Source organism: Balaenoptera musculus, chromosome 20 (genome assembly GCF_009873245.2).
Source record: "Balaenoptera musculus isolate JJ_BM4_2016_0621 chromosome 20, mBalMus1.pri.v3, whole genome shotgun sequence".
In the NCBI taxonomy this organism is placed as follows: Eukaryota; Metazoa; Chordata; class Mammalia; order Artiodactyla; family Balaenopteridae; genus Balaenoptera; species Balaenoptera musculus.
This window is the reverse complement of record NC_045804.1, coordinates 8063302-8083747: the sequence shown is the minus strand read 5'-3', so window position 1 is coordinate 8083747 and position 20446 is coordinate 8063302. Positions and strand designations below refer to the sequence as shown.

The 20446-nt window shown below is 54.7% G+C and overlaps 1 protein-coding gene across 3 annotated transcripts in view; it reads left to right on the top strand.

Moving 5' to 3' along the window:
• Positions 1-20446, top strand: part of UBE2O (ubiquitin conjugating enzyme E2 O) — a 56514-nt gene that overhangs the window by 25837 nt on the left and 10231 nt on the right. For all 3 annotated transcript variants that reach the window (XM_036837835.1, XM_036837834.1, XM_036837836.1), the window contains exons 2-5: positions 17345-17404; positions 17530-17640; positions 19648-19745; positions 20261-20324. In XM_036837835.1, the coding sequence (XP_036693730.1) occupies positions 17345-17404; positions 17530-17640; positions 19648-19745; positions 20261-20324 (333 nt within the window). The remainder of the gene's footprint in view (positions 1-17344; positions 17405-17529; positions 17641-19647; positions 19746-20260; positions 20325-20446) is intronic.

Here is a 20446-nt window from a genome sequence, read left to right as displayed (position 1 = left end):
GGTACTGTTTCTAGCACTGCTCTGAACCTTCTCAGATTTCTCCACATTCTCTTAGTGTAGTGATCAAAACTGGACTTAATATTGTCGAAAGGCTGACTGACTCAAAACAGAACGGCAGGACGGATGGCCTCACCTTTCCAGGTAGCACTTGCTTGTTCTTGCTTGTTCTCCGAAATAGTGTCGTTTTTGGTTGTCAGGTCTCTGTCATCTGTGTGGAGCAGTTCTTTTTCTGAAATGCTTCTTTCTCCTGGCTTTGTGAGCATCAGGAACCTGGGGTGTTAAGAGTGAAGGTTGAAGTATTACTGTTTTAAAGTCTGTTTCTTAAGTGGTTATTCTACCTGGATTTCTGGGACTCAACCCTCAGATTTCAGTCAGTGGAAAGCTGTGAAGGGTTTTTTTGTTGTTGTTGTTTTTATTTTTGACTGCGTTGGGTCTTCGTCCTGTGCACGGGCTTTCTCTGGTTGTGGTGAGCAGGGGCTACTCTTCGTTGTGGTGTGCGGGCTTTTCATTGTGGCGGCTTCTCTTGTTGCGGAGCAGGGGCTCTAGACGCACAGGCTTCAGTAGTTGTAGCACATGGGCTCAGTAGTTGTGGCTTGCGGGCTCTAGAGTGCAGGCTCAGTAGTTGTGGCGCACGGGCTTAGTTGCTCTGCGGCATGTGGGATCTTCCCGGACTAGGGCTCGAACCCGTGTCCCTGCCAATCCCCTGCATTGGCAGGCGATTCTTAAGCACTGTGCCACCAGGGAAGCCCGAAGGTTTTTTTTTAAGGGTGCTAGGATTGATTTGTGTTTTGAAGCTATTGGTAATCCCCTCCCTCCCATTTCTTTCATTATCCTATTTTTTTATATAACTCTTCTGAGAATCAGGAAGGGTCTGTAGAATCAATGGGTTTTTCCACTACACACACACACACACGCACACGTGCACGCCCGCCCCCTTGCCCTTTTCCTTGCTTCTCTTCCTGCTTCCCACCCCTTCCAAAAAAGACTCAGTTTTCATAAAAGCCGCCGTTGTGTAAGCCTAGTCTTAAAGCTCTGTTAAAGCTTGAAATGAAGGAAGCACATCAGGGTGATAACAAGTAGGGAAGGGCAGGCGTCTCCCCATCCTCCAGCCTGCTGGTGGGTCTCCATCCCACTCCTCCAGGACCCTGCGGGCCCTGAGCACCACCACTCGCGGTGTCTGCGCCTGTGGACATCGGTCACCCCCAGAACTATCATTTTAGACGGGGGGCCGCCGGGGGTGGGGAGGGGAGGCGAGCTGAGCCTCTGGGCCAGGCCGATGACTGCAGTCCGTGTGCGCAGACTGGTGTGTGATGGGACCCTGCCCTTGAGCCGCGGGTGGTCTGCTTGGGGGAGCAGCTCACATATGCGGAGGTGGCTGCCAGACGAGGGTCTCTTGCTGGGAACTGGCTGCTCATGACGTTTGGGGCTGAAGGGAGGCGGGCGCAGTGGGAGCAGAAGCCGGGCCCTGCAGCCTGCCTGCGCCTGGAGAGGGCGGCGGGGGTGGCTCGGCGGCCGGGCTCCAGGGTGCCCGTGGGACACCAGCCTCGTGGAGCTGCCAGGCTCTGGCTCTCGCACGGCCGGGCTGGAGGCACCTCCCTGGGTACCTCGCAGCCTGGACTCTCCAGACTGCCCCTCAGCAGCCGCCGCCACACCTAACTATAACGTCTCAAAGAGAGACCCTCGCCCAGCCCGCGTCCCCTCCACCTGCCTCTTCCTCTCTCCTCCTGCCCGCCTCTCTGGTCCCTGCTTCCGGGGTGGCCAGTTGTCCTCCAGCGTGGGCGTTGCCGACCACCGCTTCCGGCCACCTGTCCCCGTTCCCGCGGGCCCCCTGCAGCCTCCGCCCTGGGGGACGCGTGCGAGTGCCGTCTGTTTCCCGGGCGCTGTGCTGGGGCCGCGCCGTGCCAGGCGGGGCTGGTGAGCAGGGAGCAGCAGCCCAGGCCAGGCGGTCAGAGGAGGGCTTCCTGAGGGGGCGACGTCTGAACAAAGGCTTGAGTCAGCTGTCGGGGCAGATGTGAAAGCCGTGATTGTTGCCGTGGTGGCTCCTCGTGTGCAACTGCTTGCTGCGCTTCCGTCCCCCGCCCTTCGCTTGGCTCCTCCTGGCCTGATGTTTCGTTAGCACCAGGCGCAGCGTTTGGCATCCTAGTAGGCATGTAGATCATTGAATGAGTGGGTGGGTGGGTGGATGGATGATCCACTGTCGATCGAGTGAGCAGCATATGACAGACGTCAAAGGCAGCAAACCCAGACTTCCTACAGGGCGGGCTCCGTCCCTGCCGAGCCCCTGAGACAGGAGAGGCAGATCTGAAGCCCAGGCCTGAGGAAAGCCAGGTTCACGTTAAACACCTTCTGTCATGCCCTCTCCTTGTGTGGTTCATTTCACAGCTTCGTATATTACCTGCCATTTCAGGGTAGTTCAAACTACTGATGGGTGAAGTAAACTCTGAAATTGCTGGGAGAACATAAGCGGAGTGGGCGTGGGAGGGCAAGAGAACTACCATTTCCATTACTTACCACATGCCACATACATCCTGGGGCTTAGATCTCAAAACCATCTCCACAGGCCTACCGTCACTTTCATGTGGCTTGGTTGGACCTTGAAGGATGGACCGTAGCAGAGTCCTTGAGGGTGTCTGGATACACCTGCAGGAGGTGGGAAGGATTCTTCAGATATGCCAGTCTGGGGTTGTCTTCTGGTTCTTCTTTAGATTTCTGGTCCAGCAGCCTGTTGGCCAGCTCTGAGGCCCCAGGGATTAGAGAAATAGGGACAGCCCAGGTAGGAGAGATAGGAAGGCTGAGATGTTTATAGTAAAAGGTGTACTGCGGGCTTCCCTGGTGACGCAGTGGTTAAGAATCCGCCTGCCAATGCAGGGGTCACGGGTTCAAGACGTGGTCTGGGAAGACCCCACATGGCGCGGAGCAACTAAGCCTGTGCGCCACAACTACTGAGCCTGTGCTCTAGAGCTCGCGAGCCACAACTACTGAGCCCACGAGCCACAACTACTGAGCCCGTGCGCCTAGAGCCCGTGCTCTGCAACAAGAGAAGCCACCGCAATGAGAAGCCTGTGCACCGCAACGAAGAGTAGCCCCCACTCGCGGCAACAGGAGAAAGTCCACGCGCAGCAACGAAGACCCAACACAGCCAAAAATAAATAAATAAAATAAATTTTAAAAAGAAAAAAAAAAAGGTGTACTGTGTACCCCTGGCAAGTCTCCAGCCCTTCTTAAGCAGGGGTGCTGACACCCTAGTGCGCCCACTGTAATGTGTTAGTGTATCTCAGTGGTGCTGATTACTACCATCCTTAGGAGAGCAGAAAATAGTCACCTTCCATGCTCTGGTGGCTTAGATGACGATGACGCTGGCGTTTCAGTCTTTGGAGGGGTTGTGACCATGCAGGCCCGAGCTGAGTCTACGGTGCCAGTAGGTGTTTCCTCCTCACCTCTCTCCAGTGGGTGGTGGTGAGTCCTTTCCACTTTCCCAGCCATGCCAGTTACCACGACTCAGCCCAGAAGCGGACTGCTAAGTATTTGTGCTTCATTTTGTTAGAAATCTTTGCTCAGAAGGCTGGCTACCTGATCCTTTCCTGACCTAATTCTAGTGACATGGGGTGACTGAGAAAAGGAAGACGTGACTGTCGAGGTTGGCACTGGGGAGTGGCAGGGCCAGCCTGTCTGTGTGGCTCTCAGTGGCTGTGGCATCGACAGTGGGGAATCAGGCAGATCCAGAAGGCTGTCAGCAATTTGGGACCAGCTGGCTGTTAAGACCATCACTCAGTGATGCGAGACCCTGGCTTGCTTTCCATCCCAGGGGTCTTGTGTCTCTTCCTTCTTGGCTTCCTGTGCCTTCATCAAGCTCCTGCTTCCGGGGTGGGGGGCGGGCAGGGGATGTTTGCAGCACCCACCCCAGTTTGTCTTGGAAAGATGTAGTTTTGGAATTGAGGAAAGCAGAGGACCAGCATTGTTCTGACACAGTCATTCTGGGGAGGGTCGTGAAAGCTCCTGCCCCTCTGGTGTGGATCCCCCTTACCTGCCTGGGGGTGGCTCAGGGAATGGGTGGGGTGGGGGCTCTGAGCCCACAGGTATGATGAAAACAAAACTGCATAGGGAGATGAGCCACGCTGCTCCCACACCCCACCTCAGTGAGAACCTGACCCCTGAGGAGGGGCTCGGCCTTGGACCAGGGATCTGGTGTGTTATTTTTACTGTCTTTTCCTCCCATACTTGCATTTTTAAAAATAGCAGTGCTGAGTGAATCCCTTTCAGTCTGAGTCTGCTTCGGAAGGTAGGGTGCATTTTGCAGAGAGTGTGGCTATATATTGATTAGCAGCTGATTCTCAGTTTGGGAGCATGGACCGCAGGAGTTGCAGATGTTCTGGGTGGAGGTAAGGCTCGGTGTCATGAGCCACTGCGGGAATGAGTCCCCAGCTCTCTGCTGACCAGAGATGACATCACTTTGAAGATGATGTCATTTTTCTGTGGGTTTGAAGAGAGGAAGGTGAAGCAAAGAGAGCGGGAGCGTCTGTGAGCCGAGGTCCTCGCGGTCGTCTTGGAGGATTTGGATCAGGCAGTGACTCGCCTTCCTGCCAGGGCAGTTCCTTCTCAGACTCAGAGTTCTTACAGGCGAGAAGAGCCACATTTGATGCACCAGCTCCGTCCCGTCCAGTAACCCAGCTCTAAAAATCACGTTCTTGTGGCCGCACCATGGGCCTAGGAACTGCCTTCCTGCCTGGAAGTCTTTATGGTGGGAAAACCGCATCCCCCAGGTGTCCAGGGATGTGTACTGGCAGGTTCTGCCCTTTGCCACCTAGGCAGCAGCTGGCCTGGGTTAGGTCACAGGGCTTTTGGTCAGCAGGGTCTGGGGCTTTGTTCTTGGTGTCTGTCTGGAAGCTGACCTAGACCAGGGTCTGGACCATCTTAGCAGAGGTCAGAGTTGGGGCCACATCGTTTACAGGACCTGGTGCCTGTGTGTGTGTTCAAGGGCTGAACCGCAGGAGGAGTGTGTCAGGGATACTGAGGGCCGGGTATGAGCTGAACCTCACTTTGTTAACTATTTTAATCCACCTTGCTTTTGCATCTTGATCCCCAGATTTTTATCTTTAAATTTTTTAAAAATTAAAAACTAATGTCCAGGGGCTTCCCTTGTGGCTCAGTGGTTAAGAATCCGCCTGCCAATGCAGGGGACACGGGTTTGAGCCCGGGTCCGGGAAGATCCCACATGCTGCGGAGCAACTAAGCCCGTGTGCCACAACTGCTGAAGCCCGTGCACCTAGAGCCTGTGCTCCGCAACAAGAGAAGCCACGCAATGAGAAGCCCGCGCACCACAACAAAGAGCAGCCCCTGCTCTCCGCAACTAGAGAAAGCCCGCGTGCAGCAATGAAGACCCAACACAGCCAAAAATGAATAAATAAAATTAAAACAAAAAAAAAAAAAAATTAAAACAAAAACAAAAACAAAAAAACCCACAATGTCCCTACTAGTCCTATTTTGTTTTAGAAGAAAGGGAAGCATACTGGTTGAAGTAGAGCTATTTTAACCAGGCTGGTTATCTGACTCGCCCAGCGAGTGTTAAGAAATAGATTCCTGGCTTCACCCAGAGATTCGTTCAGTAGGTTTGGGGTTAAAAAAAAAAGTCAGGAATGTGTATTTTTGGAAGAGTTCTGAGGGTTCTGATAGTTGCCTTAAAACCTAGTCCTCCTCCCAAGGGGCCTGTCGAGGCTGCCTCCGTTTTTCTTCATAATCTTTTGCTATTTCAACACTGATGAATTACACATCTAGACTTCTCCACTCTGTTTTCATGGGGCCATCGGGTGGCTTCCATCAGTTGCCCTTCAAGACCAAACATAGTGGTGTGTGTCGGCCAGAACGCCACCGTGCAGCTGCTGATTTTAGGGCTTGGTGTCTAGAGGTGGGTGTCCAGTAGTTCAAATACATTTTGATCTCTCACTGTCAAGAAGTGTATCCTCCTTCAGATTTGTGATAACATGAATTCTGGCTGAGAAGTCCTTCTACGTCGGACCTAGAGGAGCCCGGAGGAAGGAAGGAAGGAATGAAGTTTCATGCTTAATCGTACAGAAAAGAGAATCAGGCCAGGGTCTTGCGTGCTGGTGTCTGTTCACTGGTCACCCCCTCTCCCCAGACGGCTCAGGGGCGCCATGGGGCAGCGAGGCTGGCCTGGTGCCAGGAGGCGGACTGGGGAGAGGCTCACTTGGTGCGTGCCAGCCCTGTGACCACCCCCGGCACATCATTTCCAGGACCTTCCTGCTGAGGGGGCTGTGCGGACTGGACGAGGTCTGTGAGGCTCGGACACTCCTTACCCTTCCCTCCCTCCCTCCCTCCCTCCACGCTCACCCGGGCCTGAGAGCACCTCCTGCTGGCCCCCTGGCCCGTGTGGTGCCATCTCCTCCGATGGCACCTCCTCCAAGGCAGGCACCTCAGTGCCACCCTGCCATCCAGCTCAGCGCATCCTCTCCCACGCGCTCTGATTCTCTCTTGGCTGTATCTGCTCATCACTGAGGTGGGTGTGTCTGCAGTCATTAAGAGGGGAGGAGAATTTTGACCATATAAACAAGAAGGTGGTAATTTGCATACCATAAGATTTCCTGTGGGTTTTCTTGAAATAGCTCCCCGATACTAAAATCCTTTCAATTTGTAAAAGACTTTTTAGTAATGATATCTAACTCAAGATGCACCTGTACGTTAATTTTTTTTTTTAAATAAATTTATTTATTTATTTGTTTTTATTTTTGGCTGTGTTGGGTCTTCGTTGTGGTGTGCGGGCTTCTCATTGCGGTGGCTTCTCTTGTTGCAGAGCACGGGCTCTAGGCGCGCAGGCTTCAGTAGTTGTGGCACGTGGGCTCAGTAGTTGGTGGCTCACGGGCTCTAGAGCGCAGGCTCAGTAGTTGTGGCACACGGGCTTAGTTGCTCCGCGGCATGTGGAATCTTCCTGGGCCAGGGCTCGAACCCGTGTCCCTTGCATTGGCAGGCAGATTCTTAACCACTGCGCCACCAGGGAATCCCTGTATGTTAATTTTTGCATCTTGTTTCTGTCTTTGTAGATGTCATGTTGTGTATTTGTTTTCTCCAGCTGAGCTCTAAGTTCCTGGGGAGAGAAACTGTCAGGGGCCTGGTCCAGGCTTTGCCCTGGCGCTCCTGTCCCGGGGCCTTCTCAGGCTGTGTGCACCAGCACCATCTTTTCCTTTCAGCCACCCCCCTTGGGGGTCTGTGGGGATTCACTTTGCAAATGGAATACCCACGTGGCCCCTTGGCAGGGACAGGTGCTGGGTAGGTAGACTCCAGGGCTTCTGGAGACGTTGCAGGGGATGAGCTCTGGCGCTGGAAAGGCCCAGAGCTTGTCCAGCCCAGGGCTGCCCATGCCAGGTGATGCCCAGGGAGGTGACAGGACTTAGCACATGCAGCTGGGGAGTGGCAGCACCGTGGCCTCTGCAGGACCTGGCTCTTGGGCCATACGGCCAGCCGCAGCCTCGTCTCACTGTGCCTGCAGGGCTGCTTCCTCCCAGCCTCAGGGATTCTGCTTTTTCATGGTCAGTCAGGTTTTTAGGACTTAACGGTCAAACCAAGAGGTAAAAGCGGCCCCCAGGAGCCATTTGGTCTGTGCCAGAGTTGCCCGGCCAGTTGGTGCCTGAGTGATACCCTGTACCCTAGGATGGGTATCCATTTCATGCCTTGAAATAGTAACCACAGGTGTTTGAGAAACAGGCAAGGTTGGTGTGGGTTCAGGGAGGCTGTGTTTCTTCCTCATGGGGTCCCTTATGGTTGAGAGTGGGCTTGACCTGCCCCACTGGACTCAGATATAGTCCCTTTTAGCTATTTCTCCTCCTCCCTTACTGCCTTTAAAATGCCAGTCAGAATAACCAGGATTTGGAGATATGTATCAAAATCACTTTAGGAACTTTTTCAGAATGCCTGTTTTCAGAATACCATCCTGGGGACTGGGGGCAGTGAGCCTGGGATGGGGCCCTCCTTCCATCTTGATGCCCCTCTGTTAAGAGCCACTGTTACGTGAGGACGAGGTGATGTGCACGTGGGTCACCTGGAGACCTTGTTAACCTGTGGATTCTAAGGCAGCTGGGCTGGGGCCTGGGAGTCTGCATTTTCAGTGAGCTCCAGGACGATGCCCCAGGGGTAGAACGGGCCATGCAGAGGGCCACGCACGCCAAATGAGGAAGGACACTAGCAGATCCAGGGCTCTGGAATCCTGGGGCCAGGTGGCCTGGGGCAGGTCACTTACCTCTCTGAGCCTCCAGCCTCGTCTGTGGAATGAGAGCTACCACAGCAGTACCTCCACGTGGGGCTTTTCCCTGCACAGCACGGGCTCCATAGAGGTCTGTTCGTGGGATTACCAGCCTGGGTCATCGTTCTGTGAACTCACCTGACATCAGACACGTGGGGGTTAGGGTGGGGGTCTGGAAGGCAGCATCGGGCTCTGTCTGCACCTGGACCGCGGGCTCGCGCTCTGCTTACTCCCGGGGAGGGATGCCCAGCAGCCCGGCCATGAGAACAGACAGGAAGTCATGCTGTTTACTTTTCTACCTTTTAGTCATACCTCTTGAGGAGGCAGGCCTTCTCAGTCTAAAGCTGCCTGTCTGTACCCTCCTTTCTAATCCGGGAGTCCTGGACTGTTTTGTCCTTTTTAGAGCCAGGTTGATAAACCCGGGGCCAAGACACTGGGTGTAGTGCTGGGTTCTTTCTCCATGCCAGCTCTTGCCACTGGAACGCGTATGCTGCACCCCAAACACTGCAGCATCTGCAGAGACCCAGCTCTGCTGCCTGGGCTCCAGCTGGCCTGCTGCCAGGGACAGCTCCCCAGTCCTTCCCCCTCACTGAGCAGGCAGTTGGACTCAGTCCCCTTTCTCTGTCCCCTTGGGCAGGCTGTGCCTCTGGACCATTTCAGCAAGCTGGCAAGCCGCAGCTGCAGTTTCCAAGCAGTGATGCAATCATGCTGCATTGCCGGCCCTGATTACAGGCTTCAGGACTGTGGTGTGCCATCAGAGAGAGGGGTCCCTGGGGACAGGGCTACCCCTGGGGGTTGAGAGTACAGAGGCCTGGCCAGTTTTCATCTGCGGGGGTCGGGGGGTGGCATCCCTTGATCCCTTGCCTGCATCTCTGATGCACATTTCCTTCGCAGCCTGGCCCTTCCTGCCTTCCCCCACGTGCCATTTGGAAACAGGAGTCTTTGTCTCTCTACCCAGCTTGGCAGTGTATTTACTTGTATAAATGTTTTCAGGTATTTTCATTTTGTCTCCCCCATCTAAATGTAAGTTCTGTAAAGCCAGGACACGTACCTATGTGTTTGTATTCTTGTCTCATTCTGAATCTATAGAAAACACTAAAAAACTATTGAATTGATTGACGCCAGTCTTTGGTTTTAGCAGAGCTTCTGTTGAATGGTTTCTGTAGCACGTGATTGACAGAATTTTCCAGTTAGGGGCACCAGCGTTTGTCTTTTCTTCCACTGCCCAGCCATTTCCAGCTCTCCTCCTCCCCCTGGCATGTGAGGCCCTCTGGCCATTTGTGTTTGCTGGTGAAACCTTCGATCCTCAGGTGGGCAGCTTGCTGATGGCTGGATTTTTAGGGACTCAGTCACATGATGGTCAACTGCTCTGAGAAAGTCATTACACTGGCATTCGCTAGACTCACTGGCCAGTCATATCCCCAAATCCATTCAGAACTGGAAGCTGGAAGAGGAGCCCAGCTCCAACCCACAGTTAGTACCATTTCCTGCCACTCCCAGTTTCACTCTTCTGAAGGCCAACTTACTGACATTTTAGGTAATGTCAGAAAGAGTTAAAAGTTCCCCACTCCCACAGTATCTGTGTGTGAACGTTTAGATCCTAGGGGTTTTGATTGTTTGCTTGTTTTGGGCTCTAGACCAGCTTCTGACGAGAAGAGATGTCTCGCTCCGCTTGTAACTGGCTGAAACCCTAGCCAGAGGGAGCCAGCAGAGCAGATAGGCAGGGTGGGGCTCTCAAACTTCTTGAAAGTGACCCGCCATAGAACATACATCGTGACCCAGGACACATGTATGTTATATATGTGCCTGGAAAAGTGTTCTCAGAACCGTACCTAGGGGCTTCACTGCTGGCGCAGTGGTTGGGAACCCGCCTGCCAATGCAGGGGACACGGGTTCGAGCCCTGGTCTGGGAAGATCCCACATGCCGTGGAGCAACTAAGCCCGTGCGCCACGACTACTGAGCCTGCGCTCTAGAGCCTGCGAGCCACAACTACTGAAGTCCACGTGCCACAACTACTGAAGCCTGCGCACCTAGAGCCCGAGCTCTGCAACAAGAGAAGCCACTGCAATAAGAAGCCCACGCGCCGCAACAGCGAGTAGCCTGCTGCAACTGGAGAAAGCCCACGTGCAGCAACGAAGACCCAACAACTAAGACCCAATGCAGCCAAAAATAAAATAAATTAAAAAAACAAAAAAACAGTACCTAGCCTTCCTGTATGTGATACACCCAGTGTTGGCCATGACCCACTAAATTGATCTCATAACCCACTAATGGGTCACAGCCCTCAGTTTGAAAAACACTGCTTGGGAATTCCGTGATGGTCCAGTGGTTAGGACTCTGCACTTTCACTGCCAAGGGCCTGGGTTCAATCCCTGGTCGGGGAACTGGGATCCCTCTGGCCGACTAGCATGGCAAAAAGAAAAAGAAAAAAAAAAAAAAAGAAGAAGGAAAAACACTGCTCTAGGGAGCATTCCATTCTAGGATTTCCAAGGCTTTTGCAGAATTCTGCACTGGGGGATAAACTTCCCAATCTGGCATCTTAGCTTCTCTGGCCTCCAAATTGTATTTGCGTTGGAGGGAGGGAGTTAATATCCCTGGGCCTGCCCTTCCCCTTTCCCCACCCATCTCTGTGCCAGATCCTTCTAAATTCCTTAAAGACTGTGTACATTCCTTATTTTACATTTGTATTCTTCTCTAGCCTTGAATCTATAGGAAGCACTAAAAAAAATTCCGATGACCTCAGTCCTAGGATTAGCAAAGTTCCTATTGAATAGCTTCCTCTATTCTCACCCCCTAGACTGAGCTGGGCTTCTCAGCCAGTGACTAGCATGTCCCCCGTTCCATCTTGGCTTGGAGTGCAGCTGGGTGGCCACCGCAGTGAGCTGGGGTGCTTGCAGCCAAGTAGACCCGGGGCAGCGGGCCCGGGGCCTTCCTCAGCATCTGCGACCTCGGCTGAGGGAGTGAGAGGGGCTGGTTAGGAGGCCCTGAAGTCTCCCCGCCCCACCCCCCGTTGACCACTGTCCCAGCTCTAGCTGTATGAGAGGTGGGAGGGATGGTGCTGCTCAGATTCTTCTTACCCCTTGGGAAGTAGCGAGCCTTTGGAAATTTCCAGCACTGGCCTCACCTCATTATATTCCTTTCAGGGACCTGTTCTTTGAGTCCTGGCCTAGGTAGACAGCCTCATCTCCCGTGTGTCTGCCGGCCCTGCCACTTCTCTCTCCTCTCCCTCCCCAGGAAGGGCCTGGCTCGGGCCACAGCAAGCCGTCCCCCATCTCCCACTCCCTTGCCAGGGGCACGGCGTGGGACTGGCAGACAGCGCGTCCTTGCCACCCGAGAATGTGGGTGCTGGTCCTCCCATCGTCAGTTGAGGATCTGGTACAGCTCACGTCACTCACCCCCAGGCAAGACTGCGTGGCTTTCTTGCTGTGGGTCCGGAGGACACCCGCCTCTCCTCCCCTGTGTTTCGGCCTTGCCGGAGTTTGACAGGAGATGGCAGTGGTGGGCGGGCGGCTTCCAGCCTTGACGCAGATGCTCGGGCCCCTTTAACGGCCCTCCTTTGCCCGTTGTTGGACTTCCTGCCTCTTCCCCGCTCACACTGGGAGCCCTGTTGGTGGATACTGATCTTAGTGACCAGGCATGAAGCCTGCTTTTTTTCCTGAGGTGGGTGCTCAGCCCCCACTGAGCAGGCCAGCCCTTAGGGCCACCCAGTGCTACAGGATGTGATGTTCAGATCCGCTTGAAAGGAACTTCTTGTTTCAGCTTCCTTGTATTTTCAACCAATTGATCAGCCTCAGTTTGCCTTTTTCTATCCTTGGAACATTTTTATATGGTGAATTAGGTTGAGTCGAGAGCAGTGTTAGGAATGAGGGTCTAGACCAGGAGCTGCGGGACCAGCTGGTCGTCGTTCCTGCTGTGCCGTCAGTGCTGGGCATCAGAGCTGCAGCTCAGGGAAGCAGTGTGCGCCTCGGGCAGCCCGGGGGGCAAGGGGCAGAGAGTGGGCCTCCTGGCCAGGGCAGAGCTCCTTGGAGCTCAAATGGGGGTGGGACGGAAGTGCTCAGCCCCCCTGCCGTGTTGCCTTCCCCCGGCGGTGTCCCCACTCCTCCCTTTGCCGCTGAATTGCTTTCCGACTTGGAGCACCTCATTAGCTCAAACTTCAGAAAGGATCTGGAGGGTGATCCTTTCACCCACCTCTGGTCTCAGCACCACCAGGCTCTCCTGGGAACAGCCTCAGGGCTCCTCAGCCTCAGCGCTGCTGATGCTTTGGGCCGGGTCAGTCTCTGCTGTGGGGGGCCGTCCTGAGCATTGTTGGCTATTTAACAGCATCCCTGGCCTCTAACCACCAGGAGCCCCTCCCCCCAGCTGTGACAACCAAACGTGTCTCCAGACATTACAGATGTCCTCTGGGGGGCAGAGTTGCCCCCAGTTGAGAACCACTGGGCTGCCTGGTCACCCTACCCTGCCCAACAGCCAGATGATTCTTTTAACGTGACGCCCCGCTCAGAGACCTGCAAGAGCTGCCGTCTCTCTCAGGATGGACTCTCAGGTCCTTCCCTGGTGCTTTCGCTAAGGCCCGAGGCACCTGGCCTCGCCTCCAGCTCCTTGCTGCTCTGCTGCAGCCCTGCTGGCCTCCGATGGTCGTCGAACACCCAGGCACACTCCACCGGGGTCTTCAGGGCAGCTCTTTTGTCTGCTTGGAAAGCTCACTCCCTTAATACACGCAGATCTCTGGTCACGTGCCACCTTGGAGTGGCCTTTCCTGATCACCCTCGTAAAATAAACGGCTTGCTCTTGCTCCCCTCCCGTTTCCAGCCTCTCCCCCCAACACCCTGCCTAGTACCTTGGTTTTCTGTGTGGCCCATAACACCACCTGACCTCTGTGTGTGTGTGTGTGTGTGTGTGTGTGTGTGTGTGCGCGTGCCTGTCTGTCTGTCTGTTTCTCTGCTGCACTAGAATGGAGGCTGAGTCAGAGCGGGACTTATCTCACCAGTGCCTGTCCTCCCTGAAGCCTGGCTCTCTTCCTCCAGAGCAGGTGCAGGAATCCTCGCCATGCGGGGCAGATGTGTTGTTTGCTACTCCTGTTTCCAGAGGAGGCAGTGGAAGCAAAGGATGTGGGCTCTCGGATTCCACCAGGCATGTCCCGCAGACATGTCACAAAAGTGTCCAAGCACAGGGAGTTATACCCAATCTCTTGTAATAACCTGTAATGGAATATAATCTGCAAAGAACCCACAAAAACAAATGGCTGTGCTGTACACTTGAAACTAACACAATATTGTAAATCAACTATACGTCAATTTTTAAAAATTTTAAAAGTCTCCAAAGTAATGCATGTTCATTTTTAAAACCACCTGTAGCCCCTCTTCACTCAGACACTTTAACATTTTGGTGTGTTACCTTTCTTGTCTTGCTTTTTTTCGTTATTCAGAAACCTCTGATAGCTACAGCTCTGCCTCAAGAAATGTTAAACAATAGTTCACCACCTCAGAGGTTGTTCAGAATTCTAGAGCCAATAATGACAGTTAAAACCTATCCACCTTCCACCTCAGATCCCACCCTGGTAACAGTTTTTTAAAAACTGCGTCCAGGGTGTGCCTAACAAAAAACGTGGCTCTGTTTCATGGCTTAGTTTCACTTTACAGTGTGGCGTTTTCCTAGAGCAGGCACAGCGCCCTCTGGTGTTAGCCTCCAGTGTCTGGTGCCTGTGGCCTGGGTGCTTGATCTCTCAAGGGTGGGAGGAGCAGAGATGGGCAAACTGCTGAGACCCGGTGGTGTCTCCCACCTGGCGGCCTCGGCGGGTGCTCAGGGCCCTGATGACGTCCGCAGGCAGAGGCCACCACAGCCGCCTGCCATGTGCCCCAGAAGTGAATAGAGCAGTTGTTGCTTTTATAACCAGGAGAAGAATTAACTGTCTTTCAGAGGGTGTGGACCTGCCAGAAATGTGTTTTACTCTGTCCCTATCTCTACTGCTCTGGGGAGGGAGGAGCTTTTTCTGTGGTTAAGCGAATGGACTCGAGCCAGACTGCCTGAGTTGAAGTCCCGGCGGCACCACTTAGGAGCCGTGTGACCATGAACACGTGACTTATTTTCTCTTTGTCTCAGTTTACTTATCTGTAAAGACAATGACAGTATGCTCATTTCGTGGAGTTGTGGAGGATTTCTCAGGTTAAAGCACGTGAAGTGCTAGAAAACTGCATGGAGTGTAATACACACCAGCTGTGCTGTCGCTGTGAGGCGAGGCTTCCAGAGCGGAGGTTCCTTCCAGAGCAGGGGTTCTGAAAGCCTTCGAGATGCAGGGAGCACGTGCCCGGAACAGGGAGAGGCGAGGAGGACGTGGGTAAGCGCTGTTCCATGGGAGATGCCCGGCTGGAGCGGCTGGCGGACGTGGGAAGAGCAGTGCCCGGTGTGGTGGGACGTGGGCACCTGGGAGGGAAACTTGTGAAAGGGCATGGAGAGGCTTGCAAGTCATCCTCGCCCTCCCAGGCGTCTTGTTCTCATTTTCTGGAATTCCCAAGGAAAAGAAATGTAGCCAGAGGGACTTACCCTGGTGGCGCAGTGGTTAAGAATCTGCCTGCCAGTGCAGTGGACACGGGTTCGAGCGCTGGTCTGGGAAGATCCCACATGCCGCGGAGCAGCTAAGCCCGTGCGCCACAACTACTGAGCCTGCGCTCTAGAGCCCACGAGCCACAACTACTGAGCCCACGTGCTACAACTAATGAAGCCTGCGCGCCTAGAGCCCGTGCTCCGCAACAAGAGAAGCCACTGCCATGAGAAGCCCGCGCACCGTAATGAAGAGTAGCCCCCACTTGCCGCGACTAGAGAAAGCCCACGCGCAGCAACGAAGACCCAACGCAGCCAAAAATAATTAATTAATTAATTAAAAGAAAAAAAAAGTAGCCAGAATAGTGGCCCCTGCACCCCTCTATCCTCCCTGCCACCCCGCTCTGCTCTACACTGTCATTGTCGTTGTCGCACAAGATCAGAAGAGCCTGGAGACCCAGCTTAACGGTGGAAGGGAGTCAGACTCGGGCAAGAGGCCAAGCGCAGGTCAGGAGAGCCACATCCAGGGACACGCTGGCTCACCAGGCCCCCTCCTGGGAACTCGGGGACCTGCCTGCCCCACAGCCTCGCAGAGGTTCTACAGAGGGAGGAAGGAGAAAACCCACCCCTGTCCTTGTGATGCCAGCTTTCACGGGCTGTGTTGTTCCTGCTTCGGCCTCAGAGCGGGAGCCTCAGTTTCCCGTACCCCCTCGGGGGCAGCGAGGCTGGGCCGTGTCCCATCAAAGACTGCGCTGACTTAGGGTCTGCGCTTGGGCCACTCCCTTCCTTTCCTGGCAGCTCTCTCGGGGACTGACACAGACGCCGAGGTTGGGACGATGTGCAGACTCAACTTGGGTCTCTCCTCAGGGTCCCTGAGCCCGCGAGGCAGCCTGTGCCCGCAGCCGCAGCTGCCCCAAGCACGGCGTCACCTCCCGCCCCATGCAGCACTGTCCCTCTCTCAGTGGATTTCCCCTCACTGGAAACTTCTGGTTTCCACGGCAACTTGGAAAGACCTGCAGTTGTGGCTTTTTGAAGTCTAAAATGGGAGCAGAGGTTTGAGATAGGGTGGGACAGCACTGAAGATACCATGTCCCACCCAGGGATTTGGGCCCAGAGGGTTACAGGATAGGAGGTTCTTTGAATTAGAAAAACGGCACTGTCTTCCCAGCACACCCTTGGCGGAGTTCCACGTGGCCCCTTGCAGCCTCCTGGGATCTTGGATCCTGAGCTCAGAGTCTTCAGCCTGCGCCTAGGGGGCAGCGGAGGCAGGTGGAGTGATCACGGCACTTAGCGTTGGCTGAGCCCTTACTGTGGGCCAGGCGCCTGGTGGCCGTCTGTGCTTTCACTGCCTCGTTAATCCTCTGAGCCACTCACCCCACCTTTTACACGAGCGCTTTGCGAGGCTGCTTTGCAAGGCTGCAGCGCCAGCGCAGGTGAGTGTCCGGTGTGCTTAACACCGGGGCTCCCTCTCATCTGGAACACGGGCTTGTGTCCCTGTAGGAGCATCTCTGTCACCTGTTGATGGCGGGCCCGTTGCTTCCCCTTTACTTTTTTTTGAAGTCACATCCCACTAACAGCAGGGTTTGCTTTAGTCGTTGGCAGGATTTCGGTGCCCGTAAGCACGTGTCTCCCTTCTCAGTTCTCCTCTCGTGAGGTCACCGTCCCAGGCCCCACGTTCTGCGGTGGAGTGATCTTGAGTGTTCAGTTGGGTGTTTGAGGGAACAGCTCTTCCATCCCCCTAGTTTGGGGTCTTGGAGGTGCCTGAGCCGGGGAGGTGGGCAGTCACAGGGATGCACCGGTTCCCAGGACTCAGTGAGGAGCCACAGAGGAGCGGCCCCAGGTTTGGGGAACCAGCAAGGAAGATGCACTGGCCCAGTGGAGAAGCGTCTCCCGCCTGGGCTGTTGTGGGGCATCCGGTGCCCGGCAGGGGGAGGGGTCTGTCGTGGAGGGGCGGGTCAGTGCTTGCTGCGCAGTTGGCCAGGCTCCAGAAGCCGGCGTCCTGAGAGTTGGTTACTCAGCAGCTGGCAGTCCTCTGCGGGGCAGGAGATAAGGAGCAGGCTGTGACTGGCCGGGCAGGATGGCCCGGGTTAGAAGGTGGTGAGGCCGATAGCGGCCTCAGGGTGACCCTCGGCCCAGTGTCACGCTCCTCCTCCAGCCCACCCTGCTCGGCGCTCGGCAGCAGGGGTGCAGGGCAGGCAGAAGCTGGAAAAAGGATTCCGCTCACAGCAACGTGTTTTGCTCTCTGCAGAATGGGCTGTTAAATCTTTAATTTAAATGAGGCCTTACGTGATCTGTCATTTAGCCACACTTCAGTGTGATCAGAGTTACCGCTGGTGAGCACGGTGTTTGCCTTTGGTGCGGGAGGTCGCGCCTGGCGTGCTGTCTCCTGATCTGGGTGCTGTTGGAGGGGCGCGTGGGATTTGGCAAAGCCAAGCTCTGGGCTTAGGGTTTGTGCGCTTAGCTATACGTATGCCACGCTTCACTAAGAGGTAGGGAGAAGACTGTATCCTGTAGCGATTTTGGGGGCCGTGCTCTGACACCTGTGCTCTCTGTTCCAGTTGAAACTAGAGGACCGCTCCGTGGTGCCCCGGGATGTGGTCCGGCACATGCGCTCCACTGTGAGTCCCGCGTCCCACTCGGTGGGGCAGGGTGGTGGGGGGGTGGCCTGGGGCAGGTCCTGGCCGGGTCTGCCGGGTGGCCCCGCGGGGCGCCTGCCGGGACCTGGATGCCTTCTCCCCCGCAGGACAGCCAGTGTGGCACGGTGATCGACGTGAACATCGACTGCGCCGTGAAGCTCATTGGCACCAACTGCATCGTCTACCCCGTCAACAGCAAGGACCTGCAGCACATCTGGGTGAGCCCGCCCCACCTGCCACCCCTGCCACCCCTGCTGACCTCCCCTCTCGGGGCTCTGGTTCTCTCCGCGGCACCTTCCCAGGCCGGGCGGCCAAGCCCAGCAGTCAGCTCGCTCCCTGCAGCCTGACCATGCTTCTTGTGAGTCAGCCATTCAGACCTGAGGTCAGGACACAGCTTTACGTCTCCAGCAGAGACTGCTGGTTTCCTTTCTCCTCTAATGCTTTTTTTGGAATAAATTTCTTTTCAGTTTACTTTTTTAATGGTTTCAAACTTACTGAAAAGTTGTAGGTACCTTTATCCCCTGCAGCTTCCAGGTTCCTCAGCTGGTGACGTTTTGCTGCATTAGCTCCAGCGCCTTTCCTCCCTCCTTCCCCACCTCTCTCTACTCCTCTGTCGCTCTCTCTTTCTCACTCCCCCCGCCGCCTTCTCTCCCTCTCTGTCTCTCCCCTCCCCTTTTCTGAAACATTTGAAAGCACACTACAGGTATGATGCTATATGACCCCTAAATACTACAATGTGTATTTCCCCAAAACAGGAACACTCTGCTGTTTAACCACCATTCAAAGCCCCAGACGAGGACTTTGACCCATTACCGTCCAATCCACAGACCTCATTCAGTTGTCCCAACAATCTCCTTTTTCCCCTCTGACCCAGGATTCCATCAGGAGCACACACAAGAATTGTCAGCTCTTTGATCTCCCCCAGTCTGGAGAGGTTCCCCAGTCTTGCTTTGTCTTCCTTATCCCGGGTGACCCTGAGCATGGGGCCATCTGACGGTGCCCGTGACCAGCCTGGGGCCCTGCGTTCTCGGCAGAACTGCCCCGGAAGTGCGCTGAGCTCTAAGCTGGCCCGCAACGTCCCGCGGCCGCAGGGTGGGGACATTCCATTTGTTCCCCAGTCGTCTGGGGCTCTGCCATGCCTCCCCACCGTAGAGTCAGCATTCACCCCTTTGCAAGCGATTTATTTTTATTTTGTGGGGAGGTATTCCGGGATTGTGTCAATAACCCGGTACTTCTCAAACCCCCATCCATCAGCATTAGCTTCCATTAACAATTCCCACCTGAACCAGCCAGCACTCTGGGGCTGCTAAATGGTGATTTTATGACTCCATCGTTGCCGTCTTGTTTTTATTAGTTTGGCATACTGTATGGAAGAGCTGTACTTTCTGTCCCATTTATTCATTTTTGTACATCAGTATGGATGCAGAGATTCCTGTTTTATTCAGTTGGTTATAACCTGTTACTGTCATTATTTGTTCTGTCGCTGAATGATCCCACATTTGGCCGGCAGGATCCCCTTCAAGCTGACATCCGTGTCCTTTTGACGTATCCCCGCCATTTTTTTTTTAAACACTTTCTTTCCATCTTGTATTTTTTCTCATCCAGCCTAGAATCAGCTGTTTCTTCAAGGAGCCCTGGTTCCTTTCAGAAAATGGTATTTCAAAAGCCAAGATCTGGATGCAAGCTGGGTGTGCTAATTGCTACTAGGCCCTATTCAGGACAACACTAGGGAACACATGTATGTGTGCATACGTAGACACACACACAGGTCTAAATGTGTCCGTGCCTGTTCTGTGTGTGTAAGATGTACGAGTTCATCTTGATCCTTCAGCTCCAGTCTAGCTCCTCAGATTCCTCCTCTCTTCCCCTTCCTGTTCCTGTATTAGTGAGTGCCGTCCCCAGTAGTGAGAGACTTGGCTCTTGATATCCTCAGTTTAGTTATTTATTTGCTTAAATCACCTTACTTATTCGTCTGTATAACCACCCTCCCCAGCCCGCTCCCACTTATGTGTCCTGTGTCCTTGGGACGCCGTCAAGCTTCTGCCTCTGCGTGGGAGGGGAGCTGGGGTGCAGCTGGACTCTCGGGGGAAAGCCTGCTGCAGCAGCTATTAGGTCGGACCTATCTAGAGCCTTCCTCCCCTGTCTGTGGGACCAAGAGGAATTGGTGCCCTGGACACCAGTGTCATCGGCCAGACCTCTCACACCCCTGTCCCCCTGATCTGCAGCCCTTCATGTATGGGGACTACATTGCCTATGACTGCTGGCTGGGGAAGGTCTACGACTTGAAGAACCAGATCATCCTCAAGCTGTCCAATGGTGCCAGGTGCGGATTTCACCACAGGAGCCATCGTTCGGCAGGGGCAGCCCGTGAAGGAGGGCAGGGGGTGTTTTCTCGGTTCCTCGAGGGCCGTGCCAGGGGCTGCAGGCTTTTGGGGCCTCGAGTCTCAGGACCTGACCCTGGGCTGGTCTCCTTGTCAGCCTGGCCTGATTCTCTGGCTCAGTTTCTGGTCTTAGGCTCTACCCTGGCTTCGGGAGAGCTGCATTATCATTTAGGACACGTGAGAGGTGCTGATGCTTTATTTTAGGCACTTTAATGGTGGTGAACGCTCAGATCTGGGGGGTAGAGTCTTGTTTTTGTAGGAGAGTTCCTTGTACCAGTGCAGGGGCTGAGGTGTGGGCGGAGGATGAGTTGCCTATTTTGGGGGGGCGGACGTATTGACGCCTCTGGGCAAGTCCTTTAGAGCCTGACCAGCACCACAAGGGGTCCTGGCTGCCTCGCCTCCCCTAAGACTCAGGCACTGTGTCGGGTGCCAACCAAGCCCCTGTGCCCTGTTGCAGGTGCTCCATGAACACAGAGGATGGTGCCAAGCTCTACGATGTCTGCCCGCACGTCAGCGACTCTGTACGTTGGCTCTACCCAAGGAGCCTGGGGGGGCGGGGGGCCCCTCATCTCATGTTCCCCAGCCCCTGGGCTGTGCAGGAGGGACTTCTCAGCAGAGAGCTTGGAGCTGACCCAGGCTAACC